The sequence below is a fragment of the Exophiala oligosperma genome (genome assembly GCF_000835515.1).
Source record: "Exophiala oligosperma strain CBS 72588 unplaced genomic scaffold supercont1.6, whole genome shotgun sequence".
Classification (NCBI taxonomy): Eukaryota; Fungi; Ascomycota; class Eurotiomycetes; order Chaetothyriales; family Herpotrichiellaceae; genus Exophiala; species Exophiala oligosperma.
The window spans coordinates 2,520,303-2,533,474 of record NW_015622823.1 but is presented as its reverse complement, the minus strand read 5'-3'; the positions used below and the strand labels follow the sequence as shown (position 1 = coordinate 2,533,474).

Here is a 13,172-nt window from a genome sequence, read left to right as displayed (position 1 = left end):
AGACGTCGCCACTCCGTATGAGTAATTTGCAAGCTGTTAAAGGGATGACAACGACATTGGAGTGTGACAACCAGATAGACCTGTCATCTATCCAATTTCCATTCGACCTTTCTTGTCTCAAACCGACCGAATCGAGAGAGCTCTCCGAACATAAATCAGGTGCAAGATCATCGTGCTTAGATCGTGGAGTCAGGGGTTCGAGTGTGCAGACTATGACACGCCGGAAACAAGGTCAGTCAAAACGAGTACTATTCTAAATTCCGGGGCTGTTATGACCAAACTACAGATACATCTTATCAAGATCGCAAGTCTCCCCCAACAGGCACGATGAATACCCAAAAGACATTACAGGTCTTTCAGGAGCGACGGACAAACAGAGTTACTTGTAATGGTCTGGAGGTTACCGAAGCCCCCGTCCGACGACGCCACAAACCAAGGTAAGTCGTATCTCGTCCTCGACATTAATTTTACTGACACAAATTTCCAGCATTGAAGATGTCTCAATTCTTCGAGAAGCTTACCAAAAATATCGAAATCGAAGTGCGACTGAAGAGGAGCTTCAAGGTATCGCGGAGCGAACACAAATGACAATTCCCCAAGTTCGGGTAAGGCGTCCTCATGTGAAAAATGACAGGAGCTAAAACTGGTGTAGCGGTGGATTGAGAATCGAAGACAAGAAGACCGATGTAAAATGAAGGGTATGTTTTGACTCGATAGTGATAGCAATTCCTGATTTACCGTTTGATTGCTGAAACCCTCTCTCATTCAGTCAGTTATGACACTTCATGTGGGCTAACTGACGCTGGCGTATTCGTGACTGTACTGTAACAATCATCGGCGAGACTACGAGTAAGACATCGTCGTCATTGTGTGATCCACTACCTCGTAGCTCGTGGCCTGCATAAATATCCGTTTGAATGGCCTGGAGTTCTCTTTCTCTCGGTCATGCGTGAATTGGAACATCCCCAAGAGAGATTTGGAGAGAGATTGCTGGGTTTGCCGGATATCGAAGGCAGAATTTTCGTCGTCAGGAATGGGTGATCTAGAATGTATACCAACTGGCTGATCGTCACCCAGTATATTAGGGTTGTCTAGGAGAATGTGTGAACACACATTGAACATACAGAGCATTGAATAAGCCCATTACTCTTGTGCACAATGCACTGACTCTCTTCCAGCCCCCGTTTTTTGCGTTGCTGCTTCCTCGCTGCCGTCCGCTGTAACTCGGCTGGGAGGGCGACGGCGAGGCAGAGTGGGACTCTTTGAAAGATGTTGTTGGTTGCCGCTGGATTGAGCTGAAGATGCCCTGACTCCTCCTATTTCGTGCTCTTTCAGAGAGTGGTTTGTGTACCAGTACGCACGCCGTGATCGGATTTGTCTGCCGTGGCTCGGCGTAAGTGACTAAGATGCCCTGTAGTCTCGTGGGAGACCGCCCAACTGATATCGCCAATCTCATCAACGTTGGAAACTCAACCATAGTATAACACCCTCGAGGTTTTTGTCTGCTCCATAGTATTGGACAACGGCTAAGGACACGAAGTTTCCTCGCACTCGTCTATCAACTGTAGGCTATCCTACACAAAAATATTCGAGAGCCATCACCCAACCATTTCGCCGAAGCTAGGGTAAAAATGAAGCAAGTCTGCTATCTCATGAGAACATCTCCCACCGGATACTCGCTGGCAGAGAACGGGACAGAACGGCAGCTTCAGTAAATACCGGTCCTCTCCGTTGTTTGACATCTCCTAGACCAGGGGAATCATAACTAGGATGGCGATATATGTGATCAGCCTCAATGCCAAGGTGTCGAGAGCGTCTTTCGCGCATAAAAGATAGAGCAAGATGGCGTAGAGGTGAATCGTCAATGCTAGGGGGATAATTCGGAAGCAATTGGCTGGCCCTGCCATATTTTGCCTGTTGCCACTTCTATTCGTTGTTTCGGATCTTCAGGTACTCAGACAGAAGTGCAGAATGGCCGGCTGTAGGGGGGCTTTTCCAGCACAAGGAGAGACTTTGAGTCGTTGAAAGAGCAAGCAACGAAAATTGGAAGCAAGGACAGACTATTATAAAAGGTGACGAGAAACCGCCTCTGTCGAGGGGCCTGGACCGCGCTGGTAAATGTGACACGCGGTCGTTGAGGGGACCAGGCAACGGGAGAAGGCGATCGCCGGATGCTCAATACTCTCGGCGCATCTTCAGAACGATTTTCCAGGACAAATCAAATGAGCCGTCGGCACCCAACGCTGCACTTCGCAGTTCTTGGTGCGGTTGCGATTGGCTTTATCGATCGCACTGAGGTTGATTTCCTCGGGGGATTCTGTAGCATACAAGATGAGGAGGCGAAAGGCTCCTCAGCATGATGTAGAGTCATTGTCTGTGTTCTTGAGCCTCTGTCTCAAACAGACTGAGCCGAGTGCCTTCGCGACAATCTCTTACGGAGTCCTCTCACAGACAAGATGCGATGGATCTGCGATAGACTTGACAAGCCAGTCTAGGCAACTCGGCGTGCGGCGAGGAGTCTCACTTTCTCTTCTCTTAATCCACATGCAGGCCTCGTCTTGAAGTCTCGCCATCGCACGAGGCAGACACCTCAAGCCACAAATGCCGCACGCATTGGCGCCGTCAAGGGAGCCTTGGTCACATCATAGGCCACTTAGGCGCATACGCATCCTCGAGCATCCTTGAAGCATGTAACCTTCCATAGCCTGGCCGAATCTGCACAGAGCTAGAGTGTTCGTTCATCCCGTCTGCCCGGCCGATCGGCAACCTCTCGCAATACACCCTCTTCCCTGCTGGTAAAAGTTATTCGTTAGGCTTCCGCAGCCCCTGCAGCGCAAATACAGGTGTACACCCAGTCGTGGCCAACCGAAGGAACAAGCCCGATGGCGAGGATGAGACGTGCTAGCCAAGGTCTGCTTTCTTCTCCTAAATCTGAACAGGGACTGGCTCGTCCTTGCATAGCCCTGTAATAGTTCGATCTATTTGGCCACTGCTGCAGCCGCTGCAGCCGCGAAGGGTCTACTAGATTCCTGCCTCATCCTGACACCGGTCATCCTGGCGTCGATGCGGTGCAGTCATGTCGTTGCTGAAAAACATTCGAGTGGTCAAAGAACTTTGGTTGCACTTGGAAGAATGTATGTGCGGGAGGGAGAGAAGGAGGGAAAGGGGGAAGGGTTGGATTTCCTGTCGTCGAAAAGTCGCTCATCGGCCCCATAGACATGGACCAATCAAAGGCCATCGCCGACCCTCGCCACCCTTCGCCCATCTCTTAGTCCAATTTCGGCTCACCTTGGGCGCAGCCTGTGCGCACCTGTGACTCGCCCCCTAACTCACTCTGACCTGGGCGCTAGGGTGAGGTGAAACTGAGCTAAGGGTGAGCTAGGCTAAGCTAGGCTGAGCTCGGGGTGAGTTAGAGCGGCGCAGCTCACCCGCTAGATCGGGAAGGGGAATTGGAGTTCGAAGAATCTGGGACGTAGTAAAGAAGTATTATAGCGTTTTTTATTCCTATTTTATTCTAAGAGAAAGGCCACTATAATCGCGTTTAGTACCTAGTTAGTTATTATATTAGAAGCCTTCTTTATAATTATATCACTTTAACACTAAACTAATAACATAAATAGAGAAAAATATTATTCTCTATAATTAATATATAAATAAAAGTAATTCTTATAATTCTTTAACTTATAATAATGTCTCTTTAAGATATTAAGGAAGCTTACTCTAGTAGTAATCTCTTTTTATGCCTAGAGTTATTTTTCTTCTCACTATTATTATATTATGAAAATTACTTTATTCTTTAACCTTTTATTCCTAGTCTTTTCCTTATAATAGTAATATATTTAGATTAAGTTAAGATAATAACTTAAAAAGATATTATTATAAAATAATGACAATATTAAAATGTTCTCACTAAATAAGCTATATTAACTAGTTAGTTAATATTATTTTAGCTTCTTAATAATTAAGTATACTAGTACTAAATACGCACTAAGTTTAGTCCTACTCTTATAGCTATCTTTTTAAGTATAATAAAGTTTTTATCACTTTTAATAGGCCTTCTTAAAGTGTTCCTAAGTCTTTATAGTTAAGGAATAAAGCTTTTTATTACTTTATTTAATTATGAACTTACCCCTAAAGATAGAGGGACATAATTTATAAGTCTTTTAATTATAGTTATTATATTAATACTTAAGTTAACCTTTATACTTAAGAAGTGTGTTAATAATATTAAAACCTTAATATAATATTTTTATACTAAGAATCTTAACCTTCTTAATAAAGATTTCTATAGTGATATTATAAAAAAGTTTATTAATCTTAAATATTAATTTAATAGAGTTTATATTAATTAAGCTTAAGTTATTCTTTATAGTATATAGTGAAGTATTTAATTAATAACTAAGTTATACTAATAAAGAGACTTATATTAATATCTCTCTCTTCTCTTTATTATTTTCTTTAGTATTACTAGATATAGATAAGACTTTATTATTCTTATTAAGAAGATTTAATGCTTTCTGTGCTTATAACATAATATTCTCCTTAATACTTAGTCTTAGTAGTAACTTTAGTGACTCTAATAACTTTAGTAGGTTAGGACTAGCTATTTAAGAGGGATAAGGACTTAGAGATATAGCATGACGCTTTAAACTTACCTTATTAGCCCTTATTATAAAGCTATTACTGTTACTTTTGCGCTTCATATAAGTGTTATAAGTAATAAGGGTCTCGCGGAGTGATTAAGAGGCTAATAACTCCTAGAGTTAACAGAATAAAGTTATTGTGCGCCTTATACAATTTAACATCATGTTTATATGTAGTTACGATATATTGTAGTAAATTACAGTGCTATCTAGGGCTATTGCGGCTACAGGATAAGTTTGTTAATATAGGCCATATGGCGGTGTGCAGATTTCATATAACTTGCAAAAAAATAAGGTTTTTACGGAATTTTGCAAAGCATAATAGTCTGTAGCACTTTTCCCCTTCTAGACTTGTTCGTTATTCGCTCGTATATAAGGTGAGCGCTCCCTCGTGGGTTCTTCTCTTTTTTCCTTGTTCATAGTTAATCATGTATAAGCATCGCAACTCTAAACGTTTCTTCACTGATAGTCGCAAAGATCTAGATCGATTTGTTCTAGATTTTGAGAGAAGGATGTCTCGTGTCTGTTCTATCTGTCATCGAAACTATACTGAGTGCAAAGTGTGCATTCGCTCTAGTCGTTGTGGTGAATGTCATCTTCGTGGGTCGACTTGCAATGTTCGAATAACAAAGTCTGAATAAGATCAAATAAAAACCGAAAGAGAGCGGTTCAGTCAGGAAACCGAAGTCTCTTGTTGAGCTTAGGAAGCGGCGGTAGCCATTCAAGAAGAGACGCGTCGCACAATGGACGCTGGCTTTTCATAACGAGAACCGCGCAGAATACACTTCGATGGTTGCTCCGTCGTCAAAGCTATATACTCAAGGTTTGAGAATCAGCGCTTGTTGTTAATCGAGTAGCGTGATCGAAGCTTGGACAGAAATTGCCAACTGATTTGGGTTATGAGAATATACTTGTAGAATCTCTTCATTCCCCAGTACCCCACCCTATGCAGCATAGTATTTCCGATCCCCGGTCGTCCAAATTAGACACTCATACTCCCTACAGCCATGACAAGCTTATATCCATCTGGCAGATGGGATTTAGCGTGGTACATAGGTTACGGGGTATTGAACCCACTGATGGTGGCGAAGGACGTGCACTAATGTCTCGGCCACGTAAATACCTTTGAAAGACATATTTCTGGTCGAGATTGATAACTTTGTTTTCTTGACTTTCCAATAACCACGCTCGGGCCCGTCAGTAGACTCCCTAATTCGCGCAGGGTATATAGGGAGATAGAAACCATCTGGCAATGGATCTTGGAATATCCCTTTCTTGGGGACAGATGTTTGTGCCGGCTGCACTGATATATCGGAATCAGCACGGCTTTCATTAGAACTACCAGAAATAGTCCTTGTTACACCTTGTAGCCAAGCAAAGCCGCTACTCGGTAACACACAGCATCGGAAAGTCTAGACTGCCAGTGTTCTTATCGGACGCATGCAGAGTTACAGCATGAACACCACCAAGCTACGAGGGATGCGTACCACGAGGACCGACTTTTGCTAAAACAAGCACGGCTCGTAGAGAGCGGCGTGCAACGATAGATTCAGCACTCTCGTCTGGTGAGGCCCTGAGGAGTATTGCTTGTGCTAGGTCTGCCATGACTGCACTCTCTGGACACCGTCATGCTTTGATGCGACCTGTGGGTCTGGATGTCTAGATCATATATAGAGTCTTCTCGTCACCTCATTTGCAATGTGCTCCAGGTGTGCGAACTCATTCCGTAGTCGGTCGTATACTAGATACCTCGTCCTCCGCCATGTCGTTCGTTCGAAATGCGTTCCTCGTCGCTGCTGTTGTCTCTGCTGCAAACGCACTGCCAAACCCCAAGCGTTCTGAAAGTTCCGACCTTCAATGGGGCCCTTGTCCAGCAAGAATGAACTTTACCTCGGCCTATTCATATGACTGCGCGACATTAACGGTACCACTCGACTATTCAAATTCCACCGACGGCAGAACGTTGGATCTTCAACTTCTGCGAGTGAATGCGACCAACCAACCGTCTAAAGGCGCTATATTGATGAACCCTGGTGGGCCTGGCGGCGTTGGCACACAGTTTGTGGCAGGTACTGCGGCCGAAGTTCAGACGTCAGTCATCTTACTAAAGCGTCTCGAGACTATATCACGTCAACTAATTAACTCAACAGGATCCTGGACGGTGAGTATGATCTAATTGGATTCGATCCCCGAGGAACAGGAAATACCATCCCCTACGCCTGCAATGACACATCCTCGTCCGGCTCGAAGAAAACCAAACGGCAGGAGTTCGATATCCCAGAACCGACCTTTCCCGAGGACTACGACCTATTGGAACTTGACATTGATGACATGTCTATGGCTCAACTGGTTGGAGTCTTGCAGAATGAGCTTAGTGATCTCCAGGTTGTCGCAGAGACCTGTGCCGCCGACAATGAAGAGTACGGCGAGTATATCGGGACCGCATTCGTTGCAAGGGACATGCTACGCATCGTGGACGCTTTAGGTCAAGGAAGCCTGCTCAATTATTGGGGTGAGTCTAGCCCTGTAAGGGCACTCTTAGACAAGACGTTGTGATTGCTGACGTTGCGAGTGAAGGCATCTCCTACGGCACTGTACTCGGCGGCACTTTTGCAGCCATGTTCCCCAATCGGACTGGTTTCATGTTGCTGGAATCCAACGTCAATCTCCATGAATACATGTCAGGAGCGTGAGTAACTCGTCCCGCCTTGTTCTTCCGACCGGCCGACCCACTTACTGATCTCATTCCGTAGCGGCATTCAAGCCAGAGCGACTTTAGACGCCAACGTCGACGCTCTTTTCGAGCAATGCATGGTATACCCGGAGGAATGTGCGCTGGCTGATGACCACCAGACGGTCGAGAGTCTTGCACAAAACTACGAGAACCTTGTGGCCGCGCTCGACCAGCAAGGCATCCCCATGAACGACACTGACGACGAGATCGATGGCGGCACCGTGCGGAATTACATGCTCTCAAATCTGTATAACCCGAGCGAGTGGCCCGAGGTCGCCGTCGCGCTCAAGGTGCTATACGACGGTGAGTGGGAAACCTTTTACAACATGTCGCGCCCTCCCAAGGAAGGCAGCTACAACAAAGGCACCGAGGCGCTGCTGGGGATCCGGTGCGGTGACAGCCGACTAAGGAGCGACAATGTCACCGATCTCGAGGGGTTGATCGAGATCCAGCTGAATGTGTCGCGCTGGTTCCCGCTGCAGCCGACGCTAGAAGGCATGACCTGGGTAGCATGGCAGCAGGAAGCCAAAGAACGCTACAACGGCGACTTTCAGGTCAAGACCCAGACGCCCATTCTCGTCCTCAACAACGCCTACGACAACATCACGCCGTTGATCTCGGCCCGAAACACGAGCTCAGGGTTTGCGGAAAGTGTTTTGCTGGTCCAGAACTCTTACGGGGTAAGTCAAGATCAGTAAAATGCGATTCATATCATCTTCCTGCGTCCCCCTATCCCACTATGCTACTTATGACCTACTACTGTTGGGGAAACCACTCTGACCTGCCTATCTATGTAGCATGTGCCCGAGTACACTCCTTCGTTGTGCACCGCCCAGGCAATCAGGAATTACTTTGGTAACGGCACCATGCCTAGCAACGGCACCGTCTGTGAGCAAGAAGTGCCGAATTTCTTGCCGCAGAACTGGACCGAGATCTACCAGGACCTGAATAAGACCGGCAGCAGCGACTTGACGAAGCGAGCATACTCCAAAAGGGAGGTCGATTTGTTGCATGCGGTGAGGTCGTTGGGTGAGAAGCTTCATCAATTCGACAGACTGTGAGAAGGCTTAGTAGTTTCAGTGAGCAGTTTAAGAGAGTGCCTCCCATATTAATTGATTATTACGTTTCGCTCCACCTAACACTGTTTCAGTCTATAGTGACGATCATGACACATACAAATTTAATCTTAACATTACTAGCGTGACTTTCGTTTTACAACTTTCATTACACTAACAAAATATTAGCCACTTTACGGAGTATATTATATACTAATCTGTGACCTCATAAAAAATCTATCCCTGGCTATCGGCTTGCTGCCGGCTCATCGCCAGGGCTGGCTGTATCGAAACGAACAAACAATTCCCCTCCAAATGGATGGCGGAATGCCGCGGAAGCGCATGGGCAACGGTTGCCGTACATGCAAGTGAGTCGAACCTCTTTTCCCCCGGGGTCAATGTCTACAGCGAACCTGACAACCCCCCAGATTGAGACATGTCAAATGTGACGAATCCAAGCCCCATTGCAATCGGTGTCTGAAGGCTCGGCGCAGATGTCTCGGATACTCGGTGACAACAAAAGATGATGCTTCTTCTTCCCCGGTGGCTTTTCTCGTCATGGCTCAAGGCTCAAATCGACCGGAATGTGATGCCAAAGCTCGGCGGGCATTTCAATTCTTCTACGAGGTATGTCAGGCTTCTTTTTCACGGTACGAAAAGAACAGTGCCGTCTGGACCAGGATGGTGTTGCAGGCCAGCCACTGCGAGGAGAGCATCAAGCACCTGGTGATTGCCGCCTCGTGCTTGGGTCTATGTCGACGCCGCGGTGGACCGACCTCGGCCAGTGAAGACTTCACGTCCTTCCTCTTTCATCACGGAAGAGCCTTGGCCTTGCTGAGCCGCGGTCAATGGCAGAAAAAGCCTTCTGTTATCCTGCTAGCGTGCCTGTTGTTGGTGCTTTGCGGACAGCTTCAGGACCGGGACGATCTCGCCGCTCAACATGCACAAGCAGGCAAGAAGATCTTGGCATCCCATTATATTGATGGAGGCCTTCATTCTCATGCTCACATGATAGACCCGGCAATTGACGAGATCGCCGTGGTTTTTTCGAAATTGAACATTGACCGTAAAGACGGTAGTAGTCTGCACATGGCCATGCCAGGGATGCTAGGGCTGCCTGGACCACCGACGGAGCTCCCCACGACGACTCAGCAGCTCATATGGTCATTCTGAAGTTGTAGCCCAGCTGCATTCCCGGGTGGTTCTATCTCGATTTATTCTTGGCTGTGAAGAACGAAGATTGTTTGCTCTCGGCCTCGTGAAAGCACCTTTGAGTGGTACTCCGTACAACACGAGCAGGAGCAGTGTCAAGCAATGGTTTACTGGTTACCACTTCAACACGGAGGAAATAGTCGAAGCATTGATTACCGAGTGAAACTTGGGTGGCGCGTTCGACTCCAGCGTTTTGGTGTGATAGAAAGGTAATTTCTGTATGTATATCTATGAATTGACCTCAGACGAAGTCTACTGTAACAATGAAAAACATACAAGTCAGGTGGGATTCATTTCCTCTCTTATTCTCTTCTTTTCCTTCTGGTTTTCTGAAGCTTCTGCGCGACCCCGTTAGCTGTTTCCGTTAGCTGTTTCCGTTAATGAGACCTATGATTTGGGATCCTGCTATGACTCTAGAGGCTGTCATTCGGTCTTCTCGACAGCATTTTCTCTGGTCTTGCCTTTATTTGACTTTTTCATCTTCATGAGGCTTAGTAGCTAACTGTACGCCTTATACAAATTGGACTATGATGATGTGTATTTCTTGTACAAGCCGAATATGCTGTTAGCGGCGTGCTGTAGCTGCGACTGTCTCTGCTCAGCCTCGTCGATCCGGCTAAGTCTACCCAGTCTGGAACAACCCTTTTTCCGGATCCGCTTGCGATGACATGTGGGCGCAGCCTCATTGACTAGCTAGCCCCCGGCCTTTTGCCATCGTCTTCAACGTTGTGGAATATTTACTTTGATAAACAGCACTTCAAGTGTACGCACTCCTTACTGCGCCTCTTTTGACAAGAAACTGCATGCCTGTTTATTGAGTACGCACCTTGCTGCCGCCGAAAATACAAAAGAGCTGCGTTTTCATCCTTCCTTCCAGCCTTCGTTACTCCACGACTCCAAAGCCTTCTCCAACGACTCCTTTGTCTCTGCGAGCACCGTCTCTTCGTCGTTGTTCTACTTACAACCATATCATTACCATCTCCACAGGACGTTGACATGGCCGAAGTTTCACGACAGACGCCGTCACCTATCCAGACGAAAGATCTTCCTCACGACTCCCCGCCCATCTCAGCGACCTCGTCCCCGGGGTCTCTGTCAGCCAAACGAAGCCGCTCTGGCCTGTCGCTCGACCTCTCCTCCCTCCCGCCACTGTCACAGCCTTCACCACCCTCCAACACTCTCTTAATCACCCGGCTCGAGGACGACAAGATCTTTCACCCTGCCTCGCTGGCAACGATAAGACAACACATCAACGAAATAGCCCCACTCAACTCCTTTTCCCCGCTCAAATCCCTCTGTCGCATCATCTGCTCCTTCTACGACACCGACTCGGCGATCCGCGTCCGTCAAGCCATCGATGGCACTGCTCTTCTCGGATCCAGCGTCGCCAAATGTTACTTTGGCGAGCCCACCCCCATAGGCGATGAGAAGAAATACCTCGACCGCCCGGACGCAGGACGGTTATTCTTCATTTCACCGCCACCAAGTCCGCCGGTGGGATGGGAGATGAAACACGAAGACCCCCCTAATAGGGAGGTGCACGCCGAAGATCTCGCCTCAAAGCTGCAGAAATTGAGCGGCAAATTGGGAACTGTCGCCGTGGATGAGCAAAAGGAGGATGGATCAAAGGCACTGTATTCGGCCGAGGCACTACAGAAACTGAAAGAGAGCAAAACACGCGGACTAGCTGGGGTATCATCAGACAACTCGCCGAGTGCACCGTCGCCCAGCAAGCACAGGAGTCGAAGCTCGACGTTGATATACGACCCGAAAGCCCACGGTGACAGCCCGGCGCTCCCGGCGGTGATGCTGGAAGCGGAGGACGAGTCTGACGTTGAGCTCGAGGATTCTGGAAACAGGGTCATGGCGCATACCCCTAGACCACCGGTCGAACTGATGGAGCATTGATCGACGACTACGTATCGGCATTGAAGGCGCTCTTTGGCATTGGAAACTAATGGAATAGATGACAAGTCCAAGATTGGCCTGGGACGATTGGGAGTTCAGGTTTAGGATCATATTTCTTTGAGCCATGATTGTACGTCTCGGTCAGAAGAATCATGGCTCAGCAAATCCAAGCTGTGTATGTACAGTAGAAATCGAGGTCGAGAAGTGCCCATAGTACATTTTTAGGCCAGAAAAGAACCCGTAGTATGTCCAATATCTATAAAGGGTCGGACTTAATTGGTCTTCCCAGATGCCACACCATGCGCCTTTACAAAAATGCAGAAAAGCCGTATTCACAAAAGGCCAACAACTAAACAGCGGGTTCCTCGATGCCCTTCCACTGGCGATAAAGTTTCTTATGTTGCTCGAAAAACACCATGGTACATATTGTCTGTGGGCCCAGACGTATGAAACTCGGCACCCAGCCGCGGAACATCCACAGCATGCCTTCCTGCTTTGTCGCATCAGTGAGGATCTGCAGGATGCTCGTCTTCGCACCGGCGCTCATGACTCTCGTCTTGATCACGTCCACTGGCGAACACAACGTCGTCGCGACGAACCCGGCGGCAAGAGACGCCGTAAAATGTGTACTGAAGTTGTCCGACATGCCCAATCTTCCCAGGCACAATTGCTTGAAAGCGTCGTAACTGGCGAGTTGCGAGGCCGTCATCATCAAGGCCCGGGTCGAGTTTGCCTCGACTCCCCGGAATAAGCTGGCCACTCCTTCCTCGCGGGACATGCGTATGATGCCGTCGAGGGCGTGGTTGTAGTTGCGGCGCTCGACGTGCGGTTTGTTGCCGTCGGACTGCATGCGCACGTTGAGGACGTCGCCCGGGTTGCCAGCGATGCCGCCCAGCAGGCCCGCAACCGAGGACATGAGGACGAGTTGGAGAAGTGACGGACGTGGTGCAGGATTCTCGGGGGTCGGGGCGGGAGCGAATCTCGTCTTGAGGTCTTCGTAGACGCCGAAGCGCACGGTGGAATAGGTCAATTGGCGGAGGAGGGCGCCGGAGAGACCGGCATAGAGCCCTAGTGGTCCATCGTGCCGCAGGATATGTGTGAATGTGCTGATGGTGGTTGTTGGAGCAGAGGACGGGCGGGTTTGAAGTCGGACTTTGACTGTAGTGCACGGCTTTGTGTTAGCACGGGGGTGGTCTGAAAGCGTGCCGGGGGTTTGGGCAAGGCGTGAGAGGGTCTACATACCCAAGTCAAGGGGATGGGTGACTACCGCCGCCATTGAGGCTGCGCTGCCCCCGAACCAGAAAGGGTAGCGTATGGCAGCATTCTTGGACTGCTGCGTCTTCGGCTTCGGAGAGGGTGTCGTCTCGTTGGCGTCTTGTCGGGCAATGGGTGCTGGTGTCGACATGGCTCCATTCCCAGGGCACTTCTGGGCCTCAAATGTGTACAGGGACAATAGCAAAGGTCCCTAAGGGAAAGAAGAGTCTCAAATGAACGGCACGTCCCTGTAAATGAGTGACTGAGATGGCGGAGACAGGGAGTTGTAGCTGTAAGAAATAATACCAGTCAGTACTTTTTACCCGGTGACGAGAATCTCCCTGTTCCGAGATGCTCGGTTATATT

General features: G+C 48.2%; 5 protein-coding genes across 10 annotated transcripts; 4 read left to right on the top strand and 1 right to left on the bottom strand.

Moving 5' to 3' along the window:
• Nucleotides 1–3: 3 nt before the first annotated feature.
• On the top strand, nucleotides 4–754 carry PV06_07306. Of its 4 annotated transcripts, none has more exons than XM_016408527.1 (4): nucleotides 4–231; nucleotides 302–437; nucleotides 488–605; nucleotides 653–754. In XM_016408527.1, exons 1-4 carry the CDS (start codon nucleotides 18–20, stop codon nucleotides 707–709), a joined length of 525 nt encoding a protein of 174 aa, XP_016262007.1. In that variant the 5' UTR covers nucleotides 4–17; the 3' UTR covers nucleotides 710–754. The 4 variants fall into 4 exon arrangements, with proteins under 4 accessions (XP_016262007.1, XP_016262006.1, XP_016262008.1 ...); XM_016408526.1 differs by having other exon boundaries at nucleotides 287–437; XM_016408528.1 differs by having other exon boundaries at nucleotides 4–437.
• Nucleotides 755–6,361: 5,607 nt separating this feature from the next.
• PV06_07305 lies at nucleotides 6,362–8,511 on the top strand. Of its 3 annotated transcripts, XM_016408523.1 has the most exons (5): nucleotides 6,362–6,734; nucleotides 6,794–7,155; nucleotides 7,221–7,332; nucleotides 7,397–8,057; nucleotides 8,175–8,511. In XM_016408523.1, the coding sequence occupies exons 1-5, from the start codon at nucleotides 6,406–6,408 to the stop codon at nucleotides 8,436–8,438; spliced, it is 1,728 nt and encodes a 575-aa protein (XP_016262003.1). In that variant the 5' UTR covers nucleotides 6,362–6,405; the 3' UTR covers nucleotides 8,439–8,511. The 3 variants fall into 3 exon arrangements, with proteins under 3 accessions (XP_016262003.1, XP_016262004.1, XP_016262005.1); XM_016408524.1 differs by having other exon boundaries at nucleotides 7,397–8,511; XM_016408525.1 differs by having other exon boundaries at nucleotides 6,362–7,155.
• A 172-nt stretch (nucleotides 8,512–8,683) lies between these two features.
• Nucleotides 8,684–9,927, top strand: PV06_07304 (uncharacterized protein). The gene is made up of 2 exons (XM_016408522.1): nucleotides 8,684–8,800; nucleotides 8,861–9,927. Exons 1-2 carry the CDS (start codon nucleotides 8,748–8,750, stop codon nucleotides 9,603–9,605), a joined length of 798 nt encoding a protein of 265 aa, XP_016262002.1. The 5' UTR covers nucleotides 8,684–8,747; the 3' UTR covers nucleotides 9,606–9,927.
• Nucleotides 9,928–10,349: 422 nt separating this feature from the next.
• PV06_07303 (uncharacterized protein) lies at nucleotides 10,350–11,849 on the top strand. The gene has a single exon (XM_016408521.1). It carries the CDS (start codon nucleotides 10,641–10,643, stop codon nucleotides 11,550–11,552), a length of 912 nt encoding a protein of 303 aa, XP_016262001.1. The 5' UTR covers nucleotides 10,350–10,640; the 3' UTR covers nucleotides 11,553–11,849.
• On the bottom strand, nucleotides 11,641–13,120 carry PV06_07302 (uncharacterized protein). The gene is made up of 2 exons (XM_016408520.1): nucleotides 12,795–13,120; nucleotides 11,641–12,710 (listed from the first exon to the last, which is right to left on the bottom strand). The coding sequence occupies exons 1-2, from the start codon at nucleotides 12,955–12,957 to the stop codon at nucleotides 11,902–11,904; spliced, it is 972 nt and encodes a 323-aa protein (XP_016262000.1). The 5' UTR covers nucleotides 12,958–13,120; the 3' UTR covers nucleotides 11,641–11,901.
• Between the last annotated feature and the right edge of the window lie 52 nt (nucleotides 13,121–13,172).